This window comes from Dromiciops gliroides, chromosome 6 (assembly GCF_019393635.1).
Source record: "Dromiciops gliroides isolate mDroGli1 chromosome 6, mDroGli1.pri, whole genome shotgun sequence".
In the NCBI taxonomy this organism is placed as follows: domain Eukaryota; kingdom Metazoa; phylum Chordata; class Mammalia; order Microbiotheria; family Microbiotheriidae; genus Dromiciops; species Dromiciops gliroides.
In genome coordinates this window covers 105,113,831-105,141,782 of record NC_057866.1, presented here as the reverse complement: position 1 = coordinate 105,141,782, position 27,952 = coordinate 105,113,831, and the positions used below count along the sequence as shown (strand labels likewise).

General features: G+C 42.4%; 2 protein-coding genes across 3 annotated transcripts; one reads left to right on the top strand and one right to left on the bottom strand.

Moving 5' to 3' along the window:
* Positions 1-337: 337 nt before the first annotated feature.
* Positions 338-3,461, top strand: SPTY2D1OS (SPTY2D1 opposite strand). Its single transcript, XM_043972244.1, has 3 exons — positions 338-406; positions 646-743; positions 3,449-3,461. The coding sequence occupies exons 1-3, from the start codon at positions 338-340 to the stop codon at positions 3,459-3,461; spliced, it is 180 nt and encodes a 59-aa protein (XP_043828179.1).
* A 2,532-nt stretch (positions 3,462-5,993) lies between these two features.
* Positions 5,994-27,258, bottom strand: SPTY2D1 (SPT2 chromatin protein domain containing 1). Of its 2 annotated transcripts, XM_043971721.1 has the most exons (6): positions 27,052-27,258; positions 17,806-17,920; positions 12,575-14,533; positions 11,606-11,771; positions 11,189-11,266; positions 5,994-9,607 (listed from the first exon to the last, which is right to left on the bottom strand). In XM_043971721.1, the coding sequence occupies exons 1-6, from the start codon at positions 27,109-27,111 to the stop codon at positions 9,514-9,516; spliced, it is 2,472 nt and encodes an 823-aa protein (XP_043827656.1). In that variant the 5' UTR covers positions 27,112-27,258; the 3' UTR covers positions 5,994-9,513. The 2 variants fall into 2 exon arrangements, with proteins under 2 accessions (XP_043827656.1, XP_043827658.1); XM_043971723.1 differs by lacking the exon at positions 27,052-27,258 and having other exon boundaries at positions 12,575-14,577.
* Between the last annotated feature and the right edge of the window lie 694 nt (positions 27,259-27,952).

Sequence of the window (27,952 nt, the reverse complement as noted above, 5' to 3'; positions counted from 1 at the left end):
GTGGGATGGGAAGTTCCTTCTTTCCCAGCATTGGGTAAGGGGGTGGGGTTGGGGCTGCTCTATCACTGCAGGGCTGTTTCTCTGGGGGGTGGGGGGTGGGGAATGAGGTCATGGAATCCAGGCTATGTGACCCATGACATCACAATGCCCTCAGGCCTGGCCCTTGCACATGTGAGCCAGAGGGGCCTTTGGAGCCCTGCAGGGACTGGAACTGACATGTGAAATCTCCAGCAACTGAGGATTTGATGAGGACAGTTCAGGAACGAGGTCTTGGTGAATAATCTCTCTGCAACCCAGTGTTTGGAGTACAAAAGCTCCGACAAATAACCCCTGTATCATGATTGTGATTGGTTGGATACTTTTTGTCGGACTTGCGTGTTATCTGGGGACATTTCCTGAAGTGATGGTGAGTGGCTACTGGGCTAGTCCCTGCACGTCTTTGTGGGGGGGAAGGGGCCCAGCCTAGCTTTCCTGAATCTGCAGCTCTCACCCACCTTCCCAAAGCAGATCATTGGTTCCTAGGCAATCTTTTTTTTGGTGGGGTCAGGGGTGGGGTGACCTTTGGGGTGACTTTAATGGTGGGAACTTTAGGCCCATTGCCTCTGGGTAGAGCAGATCCTGTCTCTTGGTTTCCCTTTGACCCAGCATCCAACCCTAAAATGGATAGAGAGACAACCTGTCCAGCCTATTCGTGAGCGCAAAAGTCGACTAAGGAATGTGCTTTTGGATGAAGACAAGGACATGTGAGTCAGGACTTTTGCCTTCTCCTCACCCCGCAGCCTATACCGTTGTGCTTCATTACCCCCAAAGACATTGGCTAGAGAAGTTCAGTTGCACCCTCACTTCCTGGTGGGCAACACCACCTCCCCTACTCTGCAAGGATTTCCACAATGATTGTAGTTTTTCTGGATGGTTCTCATTGCAGGAACGATGAGGAAAGGGAATAAGTATCCCCCAGGAGTGGTAAGTGCAGAGTCATTTTTCTCTAATCTGATGGAAGTAGAGAAAGAAAAACACTGTGGCTGGCAAAGTCTGCAGAGACCTGTAGGTGCTGGCCTTGATCTCAAATTATATAGTCTGAATCCATAGTCATCATCCTTCATACTTCCCAAACATATTTTCATCCCATCCATTTATTGCCTGTGGGCCCTGCAGAAACTCTGTGAGGCCAAGTATTAATATCTTCATTTGAGAGATGGAGAAACTGAGGCTGAAAGACATTCTGATGTGGATAAGTTATCCAAGGTTACACAGCAAGTAAGGCACAAATTGGTGCTAGAAAACAGGTCTCTGGAGGTCTAATCTGGGAGACTCTTCATAATATCATGATCTGTAAGGCAACTTGCCCTCTACCTTTAGGCCCATCCTATCTACCTCCCCCATTGGCCCAAAGTTCTCCCACGGTTTCTTCCCATCCTACCCTGGTGTCCTCACAACTGCTACTCCAGGTTGGTTCCCAATGCCAGAGAAAGTGGTTGATTTCTGGATTTTAACAAGTCACCAGATTCCATAGCTCACTCTTCTCCTCAAGCAGGATAGAAGACTTCAAAGGGTGATTTTGAACTCCTTGCCCAAAGATCTTCTCATCTCCCTATGCTTTAACTAATTATACTAGCTCAAAGAATGGTGGGAGAATAGAGTAACTTCTGAGAAATCAGCTCTGCAGAGGGGAAGGAGAAGGAACTATGGGCCTGGCTGGTTTATCCGCATTTTACAACTAGAGAACAGTTCTCTCCTCCCCACTCAGCCCCTAACCCCACCCCAGGGCTTGTTTGCATGATGGAATTTGAATTTCTAAAATGTATATCTTTAGAAATGCAAGATTTTTATTCCCCTTTTGGCCTAGTCTCATAGAAGTAGGTGGAATTACTTCTCCCAGGCCTCCAATTTACCTAGTTTCTTCCACTGGATATTTTGAGGGTGCCTATTTGGAACCTATTTAAATCACTCATGTAAAAATGTTAGACATCTATCTAATTTCATACAGATGGTAAAAACAAGTTTTGGCAGGTTAATGGGTTGAGACACTTTGGCTATGTCCTGAACTTTCACACAGTTTCTTTAATGGAGCTAGTCTGTGGGAAATCAGACCCTTCTCCAGCTATACTAAGATATTTTAGCCAAAGGTCATTTGCCCAGGAAGCAGCCTAAACTGAGTCCAAACAGCAGCCTTATTCCCCTTCTTCATTAATCTGGTATCCCTGGGTGGGATGCTGAAGTCACAGTCTCTGTGCCACATGTTAGATGTCACAATTGGTGGCCCAGTTATGCTCCCAGTGATGCCAAAGAGATCACTTCAGTTCAGGCGAGACCACAGGCCTACCCGGTTAGGGATTGAAATTACCATGCTAGGCTTCCCACCTTTCCCTCTGTGATGAGGTCTTCTCAGCTCCAGGGACCTGGGGAATCACACATCTGACCTTCCACAAGCCACTAATCGTTACTGCACATATCACCTCCCCTCCCCTCCCCTGCAAGGAATTCCACAATGATTGTGGTTTTCTGGATGGTTCTCATTGCAGGAACGATGTGGAAGGGGTATAAGTATCCCCCAGGAGGGGTAAGTGCACATTTTACTTTATTCTTCATCCCCCTATTCTGAAATGTTTGTGGCCCCAAAAGTAAAAGGCTATTAGAATAATTGAGGAGAAAATTCCATGCTAAGACCGTGAGCCAAATGTGGACCTTGATCCTGAACTGAGGAGCACACTTCCTGAATTGTACTTCTGTCCTTGACCGGAGAGTCACATAATGTCCCCAAGTGTCTCTGTGGCCTTTTCTGTGTAAGGCTAAAAAATCCATAATTTGCTTTAGGGTCTGTGTTCAAACTCAAACCTACGCCTTCCAACTCTTTTCTAAAGAATTTTGTTGTCCTTCCTTTCTTGGCAGACACTTCTCAGGGCTGCAGTGGAACCACTGGGTGGGGAAGGGAGATATAGACAAGGTGCCCTTTCCCTTTGGAGAGAACTAAGGGTAAAGAGGGAGGCTCATGAGATTGCCTCCGGCTCAACTGCCTCACAGGTGGTATCCCCAAACCAGTTCTGATCTCACAACTTCCTATTTCTAGACCCAGCTGGAACTAGGCAAAGAAGATCCTGGTGAACCAATGCAACTATGAAGCTAAACCTGGCCAGCTGTACAGTTCCTGTTGTTGGTTTCGCATAAAGCAATTGCAAGTGATTTTGTCATATTTTATGTAAAAGTTACCGTACTTTTAAGATAAATGAGGATTTGGTATTCTGTTAGCCCGAAACTGATGGTAGTGGGTGGGGGTGAAAGTGGAACAGGATGTTGGTGGGTGGGAAAGTCACTACACTGATTTCTCTCTCCTCTGGGAGCAACATGGTGTTAGCCCTTCTAGATTTCACAACCTCTGTCCCCAGAAGCATCAGGTGCTGTGGGGTGGGAACTGTGATCTGGTTCTCTTCTAACCTGTCCCCCCTTTCAGGTTAGATGACTAATCAAATAAATGTCTCTAGGTATTGAATGATGGTAATTTCTGCCAAGATTTTTATGAATGTGGCATGTACTTCCCAGAAGAAAGTACTCGAAGTGCCATTTAAACCCATGGCAAACACATTTTTTCTTCTGCGGTTGGGGATGTGCAACAATCCTAGATATATGCAGAGGTAGACACATAATCAAGGTGTGAAGGAAAATGAACCCAGGACCAACTTTTTCAACATGCTGGCTGGAACTGTTTTTTAAAACAGTGGTAATAAGTGATCTCAGGAGCAGAGCAGTGTGGTTGCTTATTCAGGGCTGGGTGTTGCTTAGCAAGAGATAGACTGGATTGACTCAATGATTTTTAAAAATCCATAGAATAACTTATTCCATAGCTACAAAACTAGTCCTGAATCTTACTGACCAGATTCTAAGGCTCAAATTATGTCCAGACCTGAGCAATGACCCATTTGTTGTCCAAATCTGGTTTTCCTAGTTGGTTATTAGGGCCCAAGAGTATAAGGACACTCACAGAAACAGAAATCTCCCTTTGGCCCTCAGCACCACCCATCTATCTTAGGGCTAGTAAATTGTTTTGGGGGCATCAGACTTGCTGTTGCTCAAGTATGTCCTGATATGTATCTCAAATTAGGACTGAGGAGAGGTAAACTCCTCTGATTAAGAATATGAAGTCCAGGGGCAGCTAGGTGGCACAGTGGATAAAGCACCGGCCCTGGAGTCAGGAGTACCCGAGTTCAAATCCGGCCTCAGACACTTAACACTTACTAGCTGTGTGACCCTGGGCAAGTCACTTAACCCCAATTGCCTCACTAAAAAAAAAAAAAAAAGAATATGAAGTCCTGATGACAAGAAAGTATAGGGTCAGACTAGACACTGAAGGCTGACATGGAGTAGGAATTATAGACCAATTCTGCCCTGAACTCTGTGTGGGTCGGGGGCTGGGAGCAATTGGGATTAAGTGACTTGCCCAGGGTCACACAGCTAGTGTCAAGTATCTGAGGCTGGATTTGAATTCAGGTTCTCCTGAATCCAGAGCCAGTTCTCTATCCATTGTGCCACTTAGCTTCCCCTGCCCTGAACTCTTTTGAAGGGAGAACAAACGACAGATTGGACCAATATCATTTGACTTATTCTAAAAAGCATACCATGTAAAAATAGAAAAGAGTAAAAGCTAGTACTTAAATAGAGTACTTTCAGGTTTGCAAAGAGCCTTACATATTAAACCTATTTTATCTTCACAAGGTAATAAGGTGAATGATATTTTTTGTCCCCATTTTTACAGGTGAAGGAACACAGAAAGGTTAAGTGATTTGCTCAGGGTAATACAAGGCAGGATTCAAACTCAGATCAGTCTGACTCCCAAGCATGTCATAGGCACCACCATCCACCGTGACACTCAGCTGCCATCAATATAAAAGAAGTCTGTGGGCTAAAGACCCCCCCCCCATACAATAATACGAGTCAGATTCCATTATAATGAGTCCCTTAGTTATATGAGCATGTTCTGTGTTTTGACCAAACACCATTGCCCTAAGTGGGGACTTGGAAAATTTTGTCTGTACCAAAATGTTATACTAAAATGTGACCAATGCTTAAGTTTGACACATTTACAACCTCACTACACCCAATGAACATCACTCCCCTCCCCTTTTTAATAAAAAAGGCAAAGGAAGGGGAGGTGTTGGAACTGAAAGTAATCTATGAAGAAAACTATACATATAGCAAAGTTCCAAGCATTCTAGGAATGTTCTCTGCTTCCTGGGCAGTTTCCTCTACAAAATAGGGGTGGTTGGACTAGGTGATCTCTAAGGTCTGTTATCTTTTTCTTTTTTTTGGGGGGGGGTGTATGTGTGTGTGTGGCAGTGAGGGTTAAGTGACTTGCCCAGGGTCACACAGCTAGTGTCAAGTGTCTGAGGCTGAATTTGAACTCAGGTCCTCCTGAATCCAGGGCCAGTGTTTTATCCACTGTGCCACCTAGCTGCCCCTAAGGCCTGTTTTCAAGCTAATATGTATGCCTCTAGAATTCACCTTTTAAAATAGGCTTCATGTAACTCACAAGCACATACACTTAGATTTGTCATATTCTAAGGGCGAGTGATTTTATTTCATGAGTAAACTGCTATCCATTATTAAACCCAGCTCCTATCCCTTCCTGAGTTCAAATTTATGCTTAAAGATCCCATCCCTCCTCTATCATGGACTATCACTCCCCCCACTCCCAACCCCACTGCCTTTCTAGCTCTGCCTCTTTTCCTCAGGTACACTTTCCAATTTTGATCAAGACAGACAGTGCTTTGTGGTTGTCAGCAATCATCATCAGCAGATCAGTGAGTCAAACTAAAAGCAAGGGGGAATTAAAGAGGGAAGAAATGTGAGGGCAGAAAACAAGTTACACTTCTGATTTCACACCCAGAATACATCAGACCTCAGCATCTTTGGGGCTTCTACCTGGCAAAAATGTCAGGAATTAAGAGGTAGCCTATGGAAAACCCCAAGTTTTTAGATAAATAAAAGCAAACCAGAAAAAGTATAAATAAAAATTTTAATACCTATAATTTCTTTTATACATCAATTGAAAAAACTTTCACCTATATTCTCTGCATGTGCAAAGTATTCTCGCACTTCAACGGCACCAAAAAAGACAGCTATGTAAAAGGGTTTTTGTTTTTTTACCTGATTTGTCACATTGTGTTAAAGACACAATGATTTTTGAACAATAACCTCAAAGAAAATCTAGGGCTACCCTCAATTATACAAACATATTGCATCATGTCCACTCACCAAATGGTTAATCTGATACATTCAAACATTGAAAATAAAACAACCAGTCTCTCTTCATATATTTATTCTCTTTCCAAGTGTGTTTTGGTCTCCTACTATAACTTCAGAAATGTTCTGCAGCCACTTTTAAATTACAAAATGCAAAACAGAATAAAAATAATTCTTTCTCGGAGAAAATCTTCAGATTTACATAAAAAATTAACAGCTTCTCATAGACAGGTAATCTGATATACTCCTCCAACTCCCACTCCTTCACAGCATACAGTCTTCATTATCTAAGGCTGCCTGTGATGTGCAGTACCCTGGCCTCCAAGTGGACATTACATTACATTTACAGTATACAAAGACAAAGACAAATTCTGGAAGTAGCTTTGAATAGAAAGTGCCCTTACTTTGACTTAGCAACAGCATAGACAGTAATTGTGCAATCAAAGCCACACTGGGGTTTTATGAAAACTACTTTCACATTATTAATTTCAGAAATGCTGCACCCATTATGGTTTTAGTACTTACTACATTCACAAATTAACTTTACCTAATAAAAAGGCACATCTTCAAATATTGAATAAAAATACCCAAATCAAAAAAAGTAGAACATACATTAAAATCAAACACTTGATGCATGACCCTTTACGAATAACAGCCTATTCTGGTTTCTTAGCTTCTCAAGGTACATAAGCTTTTCGCAGTTTGCCAGGCTGACTTAAAATTAATTTTCTGGTGAGTAGCAGACAAGACTTAGAAACAGTCAAGATGAATACAAACCCCAAGGCCTTCTTGGAACTACATTAGTTGGTAGCTGAAGCACCCTATTGTAATGCTGGTGTTGAGAGGGGCAAGACTGAAATCTGCCTCACAAGCTGACCATGTTACAAAGAGAGCTATGTACATTCCCATATACAAGGAAGAGTAGTAACTTGTTGCAATTGAACCAAATCCAAGAGCCTACATGATGGGCTTCTTTCTACTGTATGTAATAACTGCACAAAAACACTAAGTAAAAGTTCATAATCTAAAATGAAAAGCCACTAACAATTTGTCAGTATTGTAGTATACTGTTCCAGAGTCTCAATACTTTACAAGTCTATGTGGAAAACAAACAATGAGAGGAAAAAAAAAAGTATGAAACATGCACCGTGAACACAGAAGTGATGGTAAGGTAAACAACATCTCAATAATCTCAGTGTAACAGGAACAACCTCAGATGTCTTTTGAACCAGCTGCACTGGTCGTCTTTGTGGCTTTTGCATGGAGGAGAGTAAAAAGGAGCCACCAGGATTTTATGCCATCAGCGTTTCATAAATGTTCTAAATGAAAAGATGAATGGATGTTTTTCTAATAACAAAGAAAATGCATAGTTTTTACCAGGTCCAAATGAAACATCTTTCAAAGATTTACCTTTTTTTTTTTTTTTGGTGAGGCAATGGGGGTTAAGTGACTTGCCCAGGGTCACACAGCTAGTAAGTGTTAAGTGTCTGAGGCTGGATTTGAACTCAGGTCCTCCTGAATCCAGGGCCGGTGCTCTATCCACTGCACCACCTAGCTGCCCTTAAAGATTTACTTTTAATTATGCAGCTCAGGCACTGGTCTGCCTAACTTTATAACAACCACAGCAAAATTAACATCAGTGTACTCATAGTTCAGAAGGAACTCACCTTGAGCAAACTAATCTGTAAACAGAATCATCTGGCCCCATTAAGTGATGCTAATATATGGCTACAATCTATTTATTGGCTAGGAGAGAAACACAGGTCCTTTATGCTCTTTGCTTAGGAGGAAGACTAAAAGGAAGGTGTGGGGAATCAAAGGATATACACAGAAAGTTCTGTTCACAGAAATGAATGTAATGATGACCAAGAACCCTCACAGGACTCCCACCTCAACCCCCGCCCTGTCCCTTAGTGGCAATACAGGTTAATGGAGAATGAGTTCTACAAGCAGATGTGCTGCCAATGTTCCACCACTTTCAGTTAACAGGTTAAAGTCCTGGCTTTTTTCCTCTAGAACATTATTTGATGTTTCAACTCTCTTGCTGACTTCTTGATACTTTCAAGTGAATCGTTGGAAGCTAAGTCTTCTTGCTAGAAATATGTGAAAAGGTGGCTCGAAACATACAACATATGGACTTGAGGGATGGAGGGTGAGATAGACAAAAATGAGTGAAATTATCCATCAGCTTAGTAAGAAAGCAATGCCAGGAGAAAGATTTTGTGGGCTTTCTTCACAGTGCATAGCTTGAAATAAAGGTGCAATGCTGGCAAAAGAAGTGATGTTTTCAATATAAAACTTACATTTTAGTACTAAGTTATTTAATGCAAATTTTTAATACTGAGAGGCACTAAAAGTGCACCTTGGAAGGGAAAACCAAGCCATATTTAGCTTCTATTTTAGATATAATGCTCCCAAATCTAACGTTGGAATAAAGGAACTCCTTTATTTAGGAATACTCTTTCTTCAATATAAAAGTGGATTTTCAAAAATAAAATCAGTCTACACAGTGACCTTTTCTACTTTATCTTGGCTTAGAACCAGGGTAATCATAAGAAAACTGTAAAGAAAACTGGGTAAAGAGGCATAACTCATACTACATACGATTTTGTGATTGAAAATGCTCAGCATCCCAATCCTTGGACAACGTGGAGTCCAAGCTAATTTATAACATTTTTATTTCAAATTCACAGGAATAGCAGCCATTCTGAAATCACGAACCTATTCTGCACTGTTGAATTATTATTTTAAGACCCCAGGATTCTCAAATACATAAGCCAGGGCGGATTCCTTTATTGCTGGCAACATTCGTGGAAAAGACTGACATTACAGGTTACTATTAAGAGAAGCCTATGACATGATCTTATTGGTTTAGGGATGTCCTACCCATATATCTGGGCAGCAAATATGGAAACAGAACAATAATCCTCACTTGATTTTGAAGTGTCAAATAAATAACAGGTGACTAGCTAACAACTGGTGAGTGGACCCCCCCCCCACATCAGTGTGCATAGCTCATCAATATCATTGCTGGCATCTTTGAACAGCTAATTTCATATAAACATTCAAATGAATATTACATCTCATCTGCAATACAGATTTAACCCTGGCAAGTATTAAAAATAAATACTTTCTGTTCACACCACAGCCTTAATTTCCAGTGCTTCCTTTACATATCTCCTTAACTAGTCCCCAAATAAAAACCAAAGGGAGAAAGGTTTTTTTTTCCCAGTCTGTAGAGAGTTCTCAGTGTTTTCTCCCAATGGTAAAAACCTGCAGCTAACGCAGTTTCATTTTCTTGGCTTTCCGGCGCTTGAGTTCCTCTTCTTCACGTCTCATTTCTTCAAGGTCTTCTTGCATACCTAGTCTCAAGCTGTAAAAGAATAGAAATGACACTCTTTTTTTATTATGCCATATAACAAATGCTCTCTTCAAAAGGCAGGATAAAATAAAAGTAACAAACCACACTAAGAATGTTAAATGGAAGTTCAACTGGGCAGTAGAGGAGCTCAAACACATCAAACCACTTAAGAACCGGTAGAGAACCATTTTGTTGTCAAGGGCCACAAGATGGGTGAAGTAAGCATAACTGAAGAAAATGTATAAGTAAAAAGAACTTATTACTTTTTTTGGGGGGGGTGGTGGTGGTGCGCGGGACAATGAGGGTTAGGCGACTTGCCCAGAGTCATAAATCTTTATTAAATAAAGATGCTTCCTTAAATTCTCCATTTTGTTTATTTTGATGCCCCTAGAAATTTTCATTAACTATCAGTCACTGTTCAGAGATGAAGAAACATGATTTTAGGTAGTTATACAAAATGTCAGTGATGATACAGAATAGAATCAATTACAAAATGGAATCAAAATAATTTGATTTTCTCAAAATGTTAAAAATAACCACCAGAAAATCAAAACAATGCTGAGAAGGTATGCCCAAATTTGGGATAATGCATATAAAGTCAAACTTTGATATGATAATTTGGTTTTGCAGAACTTTTTTTTCTTTTTTCTTTAGATTTCATTATAAAGGATGGCTCTCTAGGAGGGTAGTAGGAAGAATATAGTGAGAAATATATTGAAAAGAAAACTGGTGATGGCCTTGACATAAATGGGGAAGTTTGGAAGAAGGGGTTTGGGGAAGAAAATGTTAAATTCTGTTTTGGACATATTGCCCACCACAATTATTCTATGTTTCTCCTGAAAATTCTAAGGCCTTATTACTGGGGCTCTTCGCCACATACTGCCTTGTATTTTTATTATTTTATGAATAAAAGCTTGTTTCTGACTGGATTGTAAGCTCCTTAAGGGCAAGAACCCTATTTATACTTCTTTTCCATCTATGTCCTCATAGCCTGGTATATAAAGGCAGCTAGATGGCACAGTGGATAGAGCACTGGCCCTGAAGTCAGGAGGACCTGGGTTCAAATCTCACCTCAGACACTTATTATCTGTGAGACCCTGGACAAGTCACTTAACCCCAAGTGCCTTAAACATCTGGGACCATCTCCAGTCCTGATATATATCTTGCCATGGGACCCAGATGGTTCTGGGGGAGAGAGAGAGGTGGGTGACCTTGCACAGCCTTCCCTCACATCCAATTTACTGCAAATCATGACATCACCCCAATGTCATGATCCTCTTTGAGAATGAATGACGGGGCAGCTAGATGGCACAGTGGATAGAGCACTAGCCCTGGAGTCAGTAGTACCTGAGTTCACTAGCTGTGTGACCCTGGGCAAGTCACTTAACCCCAATTGCCTCACTAAAAAAAAAAAAAAAAAAACCAAGAAAAAAAAAAAAGAATGAATGACAACTAGCAGTCTAACCATTTGCTGATTATCAGCAGTGATCTCTTGAAATATAAAGTCCCTGCTCTGACCAAGTATGAACATACCGCAACAAGCAGAAAGGACTTTCACAAAATATTGGCACAACTGTGTTGTCTGATATGTACCTTTTGGCTTCCTCTTTCTGTTGCTCTCTCCAACTGCTTTCCATGTAACGTAAGGCATAATCACTCTCATCTTTGTATCTGAAAATCAGAAAGTAATTATGTCATAAAAGTAACCAAAGATCAACTATTTGACAAGATTTCCCAATCTCATTTTAAAAAGTAAATTGTTTCTATTAGTTGACTAGGTAAACATTTAATTTGGTACTCAGGTACCATTGGTTTCTCTCAGATGAATAAGAAAAAAAATCAATGATACTCAAGAACTCCAACATACTGATATACCAAAATTTGTTCATCCATTCCCCTAATGTTAAGACATTTAGGTTGTTCAATACCTGTAGTATTAAATTTCATTTTTCTATGATTCTAATTATTCACAATCTACAAGTATGACAGCTGGGTCTTCACTAAACTTACTTATTACGGTCATAGCCAAAGATTTCTCGAATATGTTTTGATATTTCTTCTTGAGGCTCTCCTTCATCATCAATGAAGTCTTCCATTTCTGAGTCATACTCCTCATCTTCATCTTCCTCAAGATACCGTTTCCGGGCCATAGGGGGAAATGGAGACCTCTGAGTACCTAGGCAAAGAAAAATCATTATACTTCTAAGGGGATGGCAACTGTTTTATAATAAAACACAAAGACAGTTATTTCCCATATTTGTTTAATAATGTGCCAATAAGTCTTCTTTAAAAAAAAAAGATATCATTCTTGACTGTTCAGTAGGATGAAAGGTTTCCTTGAGAGATGAACTCTACCAAGACAGCCTCAATGTAAAATAACTATTATTCATTGATCAAATTATGTATTGGGATGTAAGCAAGTCAGCAGGGATACAATGAAGCTGCCTATCCCAGCTTACAATTTCCTTTCTTCTACAACTCAGCTGTACCACATGTTATCACTTCATCCTGGATTCAATGACATTGTTCTCCAGCTGTTTTTAAGATGTATATATTTCTTTTCCCCTCCAAGGCAAGAATTGTCTTTTGCACCTTTATCTCTCCAGTACACAGCCAAGTGCTTAAAGCTGGCACTCCAGAAACTTTACCCCTAGAATCACAGGGCCCTGGTGGGCTCTGTGGGAAGAGCCCAAGAGAGGTCTCTCGGGGGCTACAAAGCTGAAAGTGCAGCAACAAAAGCTTTTCCCAGAGGGCTGGGTTCTCAAACCACCTTTGGAGGCAAGCATGGAAATCTCCTATTGTAATCTGTAAAGTCTGAAGCAGCTCTGATGAATAAGCAAGGTGATACCTCTGTCCTTCACCAGCAAAAAACTCACTGAAAGACATACAACAGATTCCTAGCTGTAAATATCAATGTAGATGCAGATGTACCCCCCCAACCCATGGTGGGCAACACTCCCTTAGGGGCTCATGTCTTACCTTGTGTGTATACTGCAGGTCTGTAGCCAGGTGGAGGGGACCTCATCCCATTCATCATCCCATTGCTGGGTCGGCTAATGATATTCTTGGAAGAGATAGTTTCTGAAACAACTGTACACCTGGGCTTCACAGGGGGGCCTGAACCACTTACTGTCCGCCCAGGGCCAGCTGAGACACTGACGGGTCTCCCGGTGCCACCTGAGCTGCTGATGGGTCTCCCGGTGCCACCTGAGCTGCTGATGGGTCTCCCAGGGCCACTGACAGGTCTCCCGGGGCCAGCTGAGCCGCTGGCAGGTCGCCCAGGGCCGCTGGCAGGTCGCCCAGGGCCGCTGGCAGGTCGCCCAGGGCCACTGACGGGTCGCCCAGGGCCGCTGACGGGTCGCCCAGGGCCGCTGACGGGTCGCCCAGGGCCGCTGACGGGTCGCCCAGGGCCGCTGACGGGTCGCCCAGGGCCGCTGACGGGTCTCCCAGGGCCGCTGACGGGTCTCCCAGGGCCGCTGACGGGTCTCCCAGGGCCGCTGACGGGTCTCCCAGGGCCGCTGACGGGTCTCCCAGGGCCACTGACGGGTCTCTCAGGGCCAGCCGAGCTGCTGGTGGGTTGCCCGGGGCCACTGACGGGTCTCCCGGGGCCAGCTGAGCCACTGGCGGGTCGCCCGGGGCCACCTGAGCTGGGTCGTCCAGGGCCACTTGAACCACTGACAGGTCGCCCAAGTTGGGTCACAGTCCGCCCAGTAGAGCTTGTACTACTGACTTGCCGGCCAGAGCTTCCTAAATTGCTTGTAGGATGCCCACGGCCACTTGAGCCACTCACAGGTCGGTCAGGGAGGCCTGAAGCACTGATCAAACGTTTGGATCCATTAGTTTGCTGTTCAGATCCTGAGCTGGAACTGCCACCATGTCTCCTAGGGCTTGGGCTCAGGGTCGGTCGAGATGTCCCTATGCCTGGCCGTGCTGAAGTGGAGCTAGAACTGTTGTTCCCTGGTTGCTTGGCACCTGAATTTCTTGTCTTGTCATGTGGAGTAGACGTAGCCCCAGACTTGGAATGGCTAGGATGGGTAGAAGGGGACTTGGGGGGCCTGTGCTCATTGGAATTTTGAGTAACACGAACTACAGTCTTTGAGATCCCTGTGCCCATAGAATGAGAGCTAGAGCGGGACTTCCCTGCCCCATTAAGCAAGAGGTGGTGGCTTTCACTTGGGGAGTGCTGGAAGCCGTCTCCAGACTCTGCTTTGGTCCTTTCCCCTGGCTGGGACTTAGTGGATGGCAGTCTCATAGGTTTCTCACTGGTTGCAAGAGGTCTAGATTTTTTCTCAGCACCAATTTGGGGAAGGTGGTTCCCCCTGGAAGAGGAATGTTTGTCCCCGGGACCTTTGTGTCTTGCGCTAACACTCTCTTTTGGGGAAGAAATCTTTTTAGACACAGTTGGAGGAGCTAGCCTTTTTTCTCTTTCAAGCATCTTTTTCTCTTTTCCTCGATCTATGTTTTTGTGTTTTCGTTCTAAGAATTCTCTTTCCCTCAGTTCTTCTGCAGTTCTTGGCCGCTCCTCTACTTTCTTTACTACCTTGATCTCCACGGGTTCATACTGCTTTTTCTCAGCCAGCCTGAGTAAGTCTGTGAAGTTCATAGGGGGAGGAGCACTTTTGAGGGGGGCCTTTGGTTTGGTTACAGCCTTCAGTGGGGGTTCCTGCTCCTCGTACTCCTCTGATTCATCATGCTCTGACTCTGTCTGACAATATTCCGAAGGTTCGGCTTCTTCCTCATCCAAGCGTTCTTGGTCTGCTCTGTGGCCCGTGGCTCCCTCGATGACCTGCTTCCTCTTTGACTTCTCTTCAAGGGGAATCCCATCATAGCCATAGAAGTTGTCCTTTGTCCGCTTTGCCATGGCTCTTGCTTTTTTGTCATGTTTTAGTTCAATGCGTTTTTTCACCAGTTCCTCCTTTTTCCTCTTTTCCTCTAAAGCTGAAAATGACATGACAATAAGGTAACAATTTGCCATTCTGAAACTGGAGAGAAACAAGAGTCAAACTATAACTTTGCAGACATCTAGGAATTGAATAAAGAAATTATTCTAAGAACTATCACATGATGTCATTCATTCACATAATGAATAGGTTACACAAAGTTTTCTATATGACTAAGCATATGAAAGACTCACTCCATCAAAACAAAATGGCTTAGCAAGTTGATTTCAGAAATTAGCTCAGTCTCCAAGAACCTGCAAGTTAATCATTTGCCTTCTGAAGGAACCATGACTATATCTTTGATTTCAGTTTACTAAGATTTAGGGTTTTTTTATTACTTGCATCATTGCCCTTATATTACTATATACTTTATGGTGCCAGTAAAATCAAGGAGATTGAGTTACAAAGCTCTGGGCACTATCAGTTTATTATTAAAGCATGAATTTACTAATAAAGAGGCCAACTGGGTAATAAAGAGGCTCAGCAAGCCCAAAGACCTTGAGGAGAGGCAGCCCCTTTTATAAGCATAGAAGGACAGAAGTTGGTAGGTGGGAAAAACAATATGACTGGTTAAAGAACTGGCAGGGTCATGGGTAGGAATAATATGATTGTTTAAAAGCCTGGAATGTGGTCAAGTAACCCTCCTGTCATCTAGACATTTTGAATGATATTGTCAACCTGGATCTTTGAAGGAATGACCAATGGTAGATAACTAATTTCCTTTACTTGTACAAAACCAGCTAGAGACAATATACTTCCTGGAATAGCACCATGCTGGCTGACAGAGATAACAACAGATGTCCTGGAACTGAACCAGTATAGTTAATGGTATAGAAGATAACAAGTTTCCTTGATATGAAGTGATTTGCAGGTAGTGTTGGGATAACAATTCCCTTTGAATTAAAGTGTTTTATGAGAGCACTGAACTTTTAAACTTAAGAGTTTTTCTTCAATTAAAAGTGACTTTTTGTATGTACAGTTTTCCTTTAATTAAAAGTGAATGGGGGGGCAGCTAGGTGGCGCAGTGGATAAAGCACCGGCCCTGGAGTCAGGAGTACCTGAGTTCAAATCCGGCCTCAGACACTTAACACTTACTAGCTGTGTGACCCTGGGCAAGTCACTTGACCCCAATTGCCTCACTAAAAAAAAAAAAAAAAAAAAAAGTGAATGGGTAGGGGCAGCTAGGTGGCGCAGTGGATAGAGCACCGGCCCTGGAGTCAGGAGTACCTGAGTTCAAATCCAGCCTCAGTCACTTAACACTTACTAGCTGAGTGACCCTGGGCAAGTCACTTAACCCCGATTGCCTCACCAAAAAAAAAAAAAAAAAAAAAAGTGAATGGGTAAAACAACTCTGAGGTACCACCTGACACCTATCAGATTGGCTAAAATGACAAAAAAGGAAAATAATAAACGTTAGAGAAGCTGTGGGAAAATTGGAAAACTAATTCATTGTTGGTGGAGCTGTGAACTGATCCAACCATTCTGGAGAGCAATTTGGAATTATGCCCAAAGGGCAATAAAGCTGTGCATACCCTTTGACCCAGCAATACCACTTTTAGGTCTTTTTCCCAAAGAAATCATGGAAAGGGGAAAGGGACCCACATGTACAAAAATATTTATAGCTGCTCTTTACGTGGTAGCAAGGAATTGGAAGTTGAGGGGGTGCCCATCAATTGGGGAATGGCTGGACAAGTTGTGGTATATGAATACAATGGAATACTATTGTGCTGTAAGAAATGATGAGCAGGAGTTGTTCAGAGAAACCTGGAGGGTCTTACGTGAGCTGATGATGAGTGAGATGAGCAGAACCAGAAGAACATTGTACACAGTATCATCAACATTGAGTGTTGATCTACTGTGACGGACTATATTCTTCTCACCAATGCAATGATACAGAAGAGTTCCAGGGAACTCATGATAAAAGAGGATCTCAAAATCCAAGAAAAAAAAAAAAGAACTGTGGAATATAGATGCTGAATGAACCATACTATTTCTTTTGTTTTTGGTGCTGTTGGTTTTTTTTTTTTTCTATTTTGAGGTTTCTCATCATTGCTCTGATTTTTTCTCTTGTAACAGGACTAATACAGAAATAGGATTAATGTTATTATGTGTATATATATGTGTGTGTATAGATATATGTATATGTATATAGATATATAGATATAACCTATATCAGATTACCTGCTGTCTAGGGGAGGGGAGGGAGGGAGAAAAATCTGAAATTGTAAAGCTTGTATAAACAAAAGTTGAGAACTATCTTTACATGTAATGGAAAAAATAAAATACCTTATATGTTAAAAAAAAAAAGTGAATGGGGCAGCTAGATGGCGCAGTGGATAGAGCACTGGCCCTGGAGTCAGGAGTACCTGAGTTCAAATTGGTCCTCAGACACTTAACACTTACTAGCTGTGTGACCCTGGGCAAGTCACTTAACCCCAACTGCCTCACCAAAAAAAAAAAGGAAAAAGAAAAAGAAAAAGAAAGAAAAGTGAAGGGGGGGGGCGGGGGGCGCAGCTAGGTGGCACAGTGGATAAAGCACCAGCCCTGGATTCAGGAGTTCCTGAGTTCAAATCTAGCTGTGTGACCTTGGGCAAGTCACTTAACCCCCATTGCCCCGCAAAAAAAAAAAAAAGGTGAATGATAGGAAAACAGAACTTTTGCATTTAACTGAACTAAACTTTTGAACTCTCAAGTCTCTTTACTTAGAGACAGGGAAAAGGGCTTAGATGGATATACAAAATACTGAACAGAGTTATAGAATGGAATCAGTTACAAAATAGGATCAACTATAAAAATGATGCAGAGCTAATCTGATTTTCTCATTGAGTTGTATATTTTAAGAACACAAAGTATATCATGCCCATGGTTAGTCTCAATAGAAGGCTGTTCTCGGCAAAAAAAAAAAAGGGGGGGGGGGGGGGGGGGAGGAGTGCAGCTAGGTAATGCACCGGCCCTGGAATCACGAGGACCTGAGTTCAAATCCGACCCCAGACACATAATACTTACTAGCCGTGTGACCCTGGGCAAGTCACTTAACCCCCACTGCCTCACTTAAAAAAAAAAAAAAAAGACAGTGAAAGGCACGGTCAACTGGGCACAGTCTCTGGCTTCAAGGAATTTATAATCTAATAAAGGATCATAGGACAAGCACTCAAATCCTCCACATTATGAACAAGAAGGACAAGAACTAACAAGTACATTAACAAACTGTATCTAAGTACAAAGAAACTGTGACAGTGGGAGAGCTGAGGGCAAAATGTGAATAGAGACCTTTTTGCCTTAGTTCTGCTTCCTTCCTCTTCAGAAAAGCTTGCACTGCTGCTGACTGGACGCCCTTGACTTTGGGATCTCTTTTAGGAGGACCGACTGCCAAACTGTATCTTTTCTGAAAGGAAAAAAAGAGAAGTTTATAATAAGTATGCTACCGCTGAACCATCCCTTGGCCCATTTATTTCCTAACAAATCTGATTTTTTACATAATAGAAGGTATTCCATGCTTGAGCTGGATGAGCATCTGTGGCTAAAATGAGCAGATTCAGTCCCACACTTCTTAAGACAAAAAAAAGATGAAAAATGGGAGAACTTCATATTTGGATCATTCAGGACCAGCAGTGGTTCAAAGTAGGGAAATCTGGACAATGTAGTGTTCACTTTGACCTTTATTTAACTCATCTCTATTTTCTGACATTTCCCTCGATGATGCTATATGACTACCCAGTGACTCTCAACGCCCCTCTGCCTGCCTCCCTCCTATTCAATCACATTCACTCACTCTCTTGTACACCCTTTTCTAAGCGTCCATGGCTTCCTTGAAAGATTCACTCCAATTCCACTTCCAAGTATATTGAATATAGGGATGGGCAAAGGGCAGGATATGTGAAATTCTGCTGTATACTTACTGAACTATCTTAAAAAGCATGCTTTGTTGTATTTAAGATCCTAAAATCTTATTTTTTAAAAACACAAATTTAAAAATTTCTCCCTACTCTGGATAAAGGACTCATCTTTAGATACTTGAGGGTCTTAGGTAGCAATAGGAGAAAGCAAACAATTCACCAGACTAGGGGTTCAGAACCTCAGATATGCATACGGGGGGTATGAGAAACTTATCAATGGAGGATACTGTGAATATTTGGAAAACAACTATATCATCCTCCCAAGCTGAATTAATCTCTTTTTATGTATACATGCATGGTAAACTCTTGAATTTGCTTTCATACTGAAAAGAGAGGAGGGTGTTATGGTACAATTTATTGTAAGGCAAAGCGGTATGGGTACTGAAAAGAGCTTGGGAAGGAACCCTCTACACTAGACCCGTGTAGGGAAGTTTCTAACAGGTACTACAGAATTGTTCTCAGCCTGCAGAGTTCTCAATAATTAAGATTCCACCTTACAAAAATGATTAAGCTGCAAAATAAGTATTTCCCTATTACCCCACTCCAATCCCGGATAAACGTACATACAGTCTGACTGAAAACTAATGGCCAGTCTGAGTTGAATAGAGACATTCAAATCTGTCCTTGGTTTAAGATAAGAAAGAATACTTAGGAAAAAACTGGAGCAGATGAACATTTCTAACTGCATAACAATCATCCTTCTATAGGCTTTTAGGATGAGTGCATCTTCTGTGTAAACAGAGTTCACTAGAGTTCTGATAAAAACTATTTCAATTAAAAAATATTCCTAGAGCATTTATGTGCAGGGTTTGTGCTGGAGTTAAATATTAATTTGCAAAGTCAACTGCCTGACTCTTAGTTGGGTTTATATTTTACTTCCAAATGGCTATTTTTCCTGCTGAATGCCTCACTCGCTTAGCACAGATGGCATTTCTTTGGGTTTTGAATCTTATGCAATATAATCACAAAATGACTAAAACTAAGATGTTTATTTGAATTACTAAAATGAAAACAAAATGTGGTACTCTCGTTGCAGACCTATGTTAAATATAAAAAAACTAATCACCATAGGTCTGGGTTTGAATTAGTTCCAGAATTATCTTTCATTTCATTCATGAAACCGTGTCAGATGAGAGAAAGAGGTCTATTACAAGTCCAGTGATTTTGGTGAAATGAAAAAAAAAAATTAATAAGATAGCAAGTTAAATGAACAAGAACATTCTCAAGTTAGAAGTGCTCAGAATGCCTCGAAAGGAAAATTTAAGAATCCCTATACATGCACGTGGTACATTGGGCAGAGAACATTTTTTCAAACAGCTTAAAAGTGCCTGGTAAGTGAGTTTATTCATGAAGCCAGATCTAATCTAACCAGTATATCCTGTATAACAACAATGCTACCAGCATCAGACAAATCTACCAATAGAATTCCTCAGTAAAGTATCCAAATGTTTATCCTTACTCATCTTGTACTTCAGACTTCCTGAATTCACAACAAAATGTTGTGGTGGTTGTGGTAGTAAAGCACTAATCAACTAATCTGTGTTGATTTGGCCTAAACCTTTACTAGGGCAGCTAAGTATCCCTTGAAGGGTTTGGAACCAGGAGGACCTGAGTTCAAATGTGGCCTCAGACACTTACTAGTTGTATGATCCTGGGCAAGTCAGTGTTTGCCTCAGTTTCCTCTGTAAAATGAGCCAGAGACGAAAATGGTAAACCACTCACAGTAGCTTTGCCAAGAAAACCCCAAATGGGGTCACAGCCCTAAACAGAGGTCCAGAACAGTCCTGTACTAGTTAATGTGAAATGTAAAAAGTATAAAACACAGTCCCAGAACTTAAAAAGCTGGAGAAGGTGAAACAGGTAGATTACCATCCCTAAAACAGAGGAGCCATTAGAGTGGTTGTCTCCAAAGAGGGGACTGAGGCTTGACCTGAACTGATTAAAGAATCAGAAGGTGGGAGGCTGGGAGAATCCTTCCTTAACCAACATGAATGGGTTTATTATACCAAGACCACTCTTCAATATCCCCTAATTCTAACCCTTCCACTCCTGGCCCAGAAGCAGGGCCCTCAAGAAGTCAGAACCTAACCTGACCCAGACAGACAAAATGGCAAACTTCCCTGTTTTTGCTCCTGTTCTCTCTTCCCCCTATACCTCACCATGGAGGTGGCTCAGTCTAGCAGAATGATGAGGCTGTCCCCCCAAAAAGAGACACTTTTATTTTTTTGGTGAGAAAGAGCTCAGGCTATGATTATACAATCTGTATTACAAACTCATTACCTTTCCTCCAAGTCTCACAGGTTCTCAGCCCTCCTAGGCTCCTCCCTCAACTGAAAATGACATCTTCAAAGTTAACAAAGATGTCTTATTACCAGGCCAGATGGCTTCTTATGACCTCTCTGAAGCATCTGTCACTGTTGACAATCTTCTCCTCCTGGATCTTTATAACAAATTGTAACTTTTCAGTCACTTCCTCTAAGTTTTCATCAAGCTTCTTCATCCATTCAATCCTATTCACTTTTCGAAAACTCTTATATAGTTAGAATGTACTCCAAATGAATGAAAAAAATTATCAAGTGTTATGGGCCAAGCACTAAGCTAGGCTCTGGGGATACAAAAGTAAAGACAGTTACAGCCCTCAAAAAGCTTTCATTCTTATGGGGCAAACTGCAAACAAAGAGAATGGAGGGGCAGTGAAAGGGGCACTTTGGTACTGAAAATTGTAGGGATGGTAAATGCGACCACAGTAGACTGACACGACTTCCAAGAATAGTATGGAAAAGTTGAATATTTGCTAATGGTTAAAAAAACAAAACCCTCATCAGACCCTACCATATCCACTAACTATTATCCTATTTGTCTCCTCTTTTTTTTTTTTTAAAGCCAAACTCCTTGAAAAAGTTATTAGGGGCAGCTAGGTGGTGCAGTGGATAAAGCACCAGGTCTGGATTCAGGAGTACCTGAGTTCAAATCTGGCCTCAGACACTGGACACTTACTAGCTGTGTGACCCTGGGCAAGTCACTTAACCCCCATTGCCCCTGCAAAAAATAAAATAAAATAAGTTTAAAAAAAATGCTGGGGTTTTTTTGGGGGGGAGGGAGGCACCATTTATGGCTAATCTGTTTTTCCCTGTCCTTTACCCCCAATGAACTGAAAATAAAATAGAAAATAAACAAAACCAAACAAACCCTTGTAACAAACGAGCAGAGTCAAGCAAAACGAATTCCAAGCAACCACATCCAAAAATGTATGTCTGTTTATTACCCTTCTATCTAGAGGGTGGTTACCACGCTTCATCACAGGTTTTCCAGAGACATGGTTGGTCACTGTTTTGATCAGAATTCTTAAGCCTTTAAAAGTTGTTTTTCTTTATTACTGCCATCTTTCTATAAATTTCTGTCCTGGTTCATTTACTTCATTGTGTCAGGCCACACCATTCAGGATTCTCTGAAATAGTCTCTTTTGTCATTTCTTCCAGTGCAATAATATTCCCTTATAATTATATACCACCATGGCTGGGCCATTCTCCAATTGACTAAGAGGAGATCTAAGTCATCCCCTTTTGATAGTAGTTCTGTTCCTTTTCACCCCCTTTAATATACCCTCTTCAGGATCAGCAAGTTTCTTTTACTTTGTGATTATACCCTCCCTCACACTATCCTCCTCTTAACACCCACCCCTTCCTTCCCAACTTTTTTTTCCCCTTTGAAATTTAAATCTCTTAACAGATTGGCTTTTTCTTATACCTCTGCAAGTCTTACAGCACTAGGTGATTTAGCCACACTGGCTTATTTTTGATGTTCCACAAGAAAGACCTATCTCCATTGTCCTCCATGCCTTTGCACAAGGCTAGTATTCCCCCCAAACCCAGAATGCAATACTCTAAAACATTCTAATGGCTGCAGTACAGCTGTCAGAAGCAGAGAAAAGAAATGGTATCAACTGTGGGACCTCCAGTCAGCTTGTAGGCTCTGGATCCCTCCACAGATCATTCCTCAAATTACTATAAAATTTTTCCTTATACTGAGTTGAAGCTTTCACGGCTCTCCCAACCCCAACAATGCTTCTAGTTCTAACCTCTGGGACCAGAATAAATATAATTAGATGTTTTTCCATAGGATCTAAACCAAAGCTCCTTAAACCGAGGGTTCAGACCCCACATGGGGTTGCGTAACTGAATGGGGGGGTGGGGGAGGGGGAGGAGACTGCAAAAAATCTGGCAACAATAAACGGTTATGTATACTTATATATCTATATATCCAGGGCCATGTAAAAATTTCTCTGGCCAAAAGGGGTCAAGAGTAGAAAAAGTTAAAGAAGCCCTTATCTAAACCACCACTTTATAATTACTAAGGGTCTTTTGGTGGGGGAGGGGGTGATGATGGGAAGACCAACAAAGCATAAACCAGAATTAGGAAATTTCATAAGGTTACTCAGATTTAAGTTTCTTCCTTAATATAAAGTTTGACTGGTTACATCATCTTAGAATCAATTGTTATTTTCTTCATTTTCCATTGGGAGATAATTCAAGATGCCTATTTTTTTTTTTTAGGTATGATGCAACCTTGCCTTTGTTTTTAACTAAGAATATTCTAGGATAGGAGTTTTCTCTCTCTTTAAAAAGGAGGGGGGAAAGAGCTCTTTCTTCTTGGAAAGCTTTGTTTTGTTTCTGAGCCAACCATGACAGGAACCACTCCCCTCATAGTCAACCCCAAAAAGAAGTTACATCTGAGTAGTCTATGCAGGTGTTTGAGGCAGCTGGGCAACTCAGGCCCTTAAATGAAACTATCATTATTTCTTGGTTTGAATGTACTATACCGGTCCCTTCTAGTTATCTCTGAAATTAGACACTACCTCTGAGCAGACCCTGGGAATTGGGACTCATAGGCTCCAAACTTTATGGCTCTGCATATGGGAAGTTTAGCTAAAAAAACAATAACAGCCGTAAAGGAAAAATTGTAGATAAACCTCTCAGCTCAGTTCATGGCACACAGTAAGGGCTCTATAAATGTTGGATATTATTGTTCTCATTAAAGTCAGAATTCTGGAGCTGAAAACCACTTTAGAACACATCTAGTTCAATTTCCTGATCTTACAAATGAGGCGACTAAGGCCCAGAGAAGTTCAATGATGCCCATGTCACACTGTATGTTAGTAGCAAAGTTAGGTCGTCTCTCAGTCCAAGATTTTTTCTACTCATACTATTGCCAGTTAGTCACTAATTAAAACAAGCCTGTTCCATTTAATTTGAAAACTGGATCAATGGACTCTCCACTGTTAAAGTCAACAGTTTTTAGTGGAAATATAGGGCCAATTTACACACAAGATGCATACAACTCCAGTCCTTGAACCTTTCTATTAGCTAAAAAAAGGAAGTTAAGGTTTATTGAACTCAATATTGCCCTACCTAGGAAGTACATAAACCTGAAAATAATCCTATTTCCCGAGATTTCAGAGGTTTATGATGTACGGCTTTGAACAGCAGAATTAATGACTCATGGATTAGGAAAATGGTTAGTCATAGCACTTTAGAAAAAAACAAAACCAAAAAATAACTTTTGTTTTAAAAACTGAGAGGGAAAGTTTTTGGGGGTGTGTGTGTATATATAGATATATTTTAAATTATTTGGACATTGTACAATTATCAAGAGAAATTATGGGGAACGTCAAAGGTAAAAAAAAGTTAATGTAGACAAACTGCAAATTGCAAATAGTTTTTCAGATAGAGACATAGGGTGCTTAATAAATATTGGCTAATTTGAATTAGCACAGATGTTTGCTTTCTATTTCTGACTACTCAAACCACAGGTATCACCATCGTGAGTTTTACTACTGTGCAGCTGCACTGCTAGCATTATCAAGAGGATACAGAAATGGCCAATTTATATGTGAAAAGGTAATAGCTGGCCCCCATGTTTTATTCTTCGCTGACTGATCTTTAAGACTATCTAGACCTCTGCCCCCAGTATGCATTCAGTAAATCCTGAAGGAATAAGACAAACACTGGCTAGATTTACAAAGCTTCTTGCCAAAAGAACACTAAAACTGCTGGCTTAAAATGTGTCCTAATCACCCAAATACTGCAATAGATGTGTTTTTTTTTTCTTTCCAGTGACCTCACTGAAGTATCTGACACTCTGTCAGAAATTCTCTCCTCTTTTGGGTTCAGACAGGCCACAAACCCTGCTGGATCTCCTAGCTCTCTCCCTTCTCTGGTTCCTCGTTGTCTCCCCAACCCCTTAAATGTGTACCTTATCCAAGGCTCTGTCTTCAGCCATCTTCTTTCTTTACATGCTTTCCTTTGGAAATCTCATTTACTTCCATGGTTTTGACTATCAACTCTACACAAATTATTTAGACAGCTAAGTGGTTTCAGCGAATGGAGTGCTAGGACTTGGAGCCAAGAAGACCTGAGTGAAAATCCAGCCCCAGATTCTTGTTTGTTGTAGGACCCAGGTTAAGTCACTTAACTGCTCCCTGCCTCAGTTTCCTTATCTGTAAAGTGGGGTTAGTAACACTTGGCTCCCAATGATGTTGTGAAGATAAAATGAAGCATTATTTGCAAAAAGCACTTTGTAAATCTTAAAGCGCTATATAAATCCTAGCCACTATCATTATATTAGCTATTTTCAGCACAGACCCATCTTTTATTTCCCCCAAATCTGTTCTTTTGACTTCATTTTGTCAGTAGCAACACCATTCACTCATTCTCACTTATATTCTACCCTGGTCTCTCCAACACTCTTGTGTCTATTCACAGTGCTGCAGGTCCTTAATTAACAATTATAAGGATTGTCTCTGGCTCCAACCCCCCCCCCCCCCAAACCATTCTTCACATTATTGCCAAACAACTTTCTTACTCGGGCTTGGGCATAGGCATGGCCTTATCACTACTGCTTTTGGGTGCATACCAAGCAAAGTTTAAACTTCCTTACTCCCTTTAGGTAGTAGATAGTATTTCTAACCTTACATAATTTCACAAAACCTACTTCTATGCTCTAGCAGAAACAGACTCCTCACTGTATGACACCCCCCACCCCCAACATTTTCTCACCTCAAGTGTTTTTGCTTACGTTACTCTGTGCCTAGAATATCCTACCTACCCTTCTGCCTACTGGATTCCCCTCTGTGCTTTAAAGCACAGAACCCAAATGTTACTTCCTCAAAAATAGAGTAGTAATAATGTTTCTTCATCAAGGTATCCTTTATTCTAACATCTGCAAGGGAAAAGCCAGTGGGCTCCTTACAAAACACTTCATCTGGTCCTTACAACAACCCTAGGAGACTGGTGCCAGTGCCCCCGTTTTACTGGTCAGGAAACTGAGGTTAAGAGAGGTTAAGTGACTTGTCACACAGAAACTGGATTTGAACTCAGGTCTTTCTTGATTCCAGGTCCAGAGCTCTATCTATTGTCACCCAGGTCCCATTAGCACTCTGGGAACAAGTAACATGGTTACAGCAAGTTGAGCAGGTGTTCTACATAGAGACAGCAAAGTCTCATGGGAAAGACAATTTCCCACAGCCCTTTAGGGGTGACATGAATTGAACCTACCAGATTCTATGGTTACAAATAAAGTAATGACTTTTCTCTCCAAGGAACTCATATGGCACTTTCTCTTGCAATTATTTATGCTCCAACCTATTATTTTGTATGACGGTTAATTGTGTGTGTATTCTATCCTAACACAGGGCAAGATAAGAAGGGGAGGGTGGTTGGATGTCGTTTCACCTACATTTTTTGCCATTTTTTTGCAGTCGTCTGCTCACAGCAGGCACTTAGATGTTTGTGGACTCCAAAATCTGCTCAATATTCCAATAAGTTTCCCACTCTCAACTCAATTAAATGTACTATTTATATTTCCTTTGTAGGCTCAGCAGAAAAGGTGACAACCCCAGGTTGGGGGTGGGGGGAAGACTGCTTATTGGCTTATTATTATTATCTTATTGGCTGCTGCAGCAGAGTGGGAGGGAACACAAAAAGTGAGACCCAAGCCATCCCCGACTGCCACCAGCAAGCCTCGGTTATCACGCGACCAGATGGAGACAAAAAAAGCGTGTCAAGCCAGGGGGACAGCAAAGCCACCCATCTACGGATGGACGAGCATTTACTGCGCGCTTCTTAGGGGCCAGCCGGTGCTGAACACCGGAGGATAAGCGGAAAGAACAAAACAAACTTCCCGTCTGTCTTTTCTACCTCAGGGAAACCTTTAGAACTTCGCTTACAGCCCCCGACTCGAGACGAGCCCGGAGTTTCTAGTTGGAAGCAACTTGGGAGATGACGTCCTCTTCGTTTTATACGGGAGACAGGTTCCGACGGGGGAAGGGGACCTGACCCCAGACTGACTCAAGGCAATAAGCACTTAGTAGGCGCCTTCCCTCCGACACCCATTGCCCCCCCCACCCCCCTCCAGTGGCCCCAGTTGTATCCCCAGCCGTTAGCAGTGGGGCCGGCGCGCGACAGCTGCCGTGTCCCCCTCATCCCCGGGCGCTCCCCGCCCCGGCCGGTCGGCCACCTGCCCACGGACTCCGGCAGAGGGCGGTCCCCGAGCAAGCCGGCGGCGGAGTTTCACCCCCCACCCCCATCCCCTTCTCCCCGCGCTCCCGGAGGGCTCCACTTACCGGGATGATGTTGAGTCCCTGCTGCTCCGACGCTACCATCAGGATGTCCCGGAAGTCCATGTTGTGAAGCCTTGTGGACGGGCCGGGCCAGGGTAGCACTGAGGCTCGCGGGCGCAGCCGGGCGCCCAGGCAGCTACAGCTGCCCCCTGAGCTCCCCTACCCGCGCCCTCCACCCCACGTCTACTTCCGGCGCCTTCCAAATTTGGAAGACCCCCTCAGCTCGCACTCTGCCCTCCCCCGTTCCAGGGCAACCTATAATATTTCGGTTGCGTCACCCCGTTTCGTGCGTCACTCGGGAGAGCTTCCGCACTCTGCACCGGATACACGTTAAAAGAGGGTCAGGTGACTTTCGGCCTTTGGCGACCGCCTGGAGGGGCGGGATCGAGCCCTTCGTAGACCAATAAAACGCTACGGCTGAGGTCCAGGGGTGGTGCGTTGGGAGAGGGGTGCGCAGGCGCTTTGGTCTGCGGAAGTTGGAGGGGATCTGTACGGCTGTCGCGGCTTGATCATCGCTCTACTGCTGGGCCGAATCGTGCACTCCAGCGTTCTCTTGGGTCTGGTGGTGGTCTTGCTGGGGCCGCAATTCGAATGAGCTGCAGCCAGGTCCCTCCTCACGAGCTGAACTGAATTGTATCCTGAGGAGGCGGACTTCTTATATGATGCTGGTTGCACGCGCCTACTGGCTTCACACCTTGGTGCTCTAGAGCTTTACTGACTTAACACCTTGGTGCTCAGAGTTCCACTGGCTTCACACTTGCCTTCATGCGTGTTTTTTTAAAATTCGAGTGAACTCGCCCCAGTGCCCACTCATTCTCTGGTGCCCGAAGGTAGGAGGACCTGAGTTCCAGACCTCTCCTAGGTTTCCAACTGAAGTTCAGAGTGAGCTGAAGCTTAGTAAAGC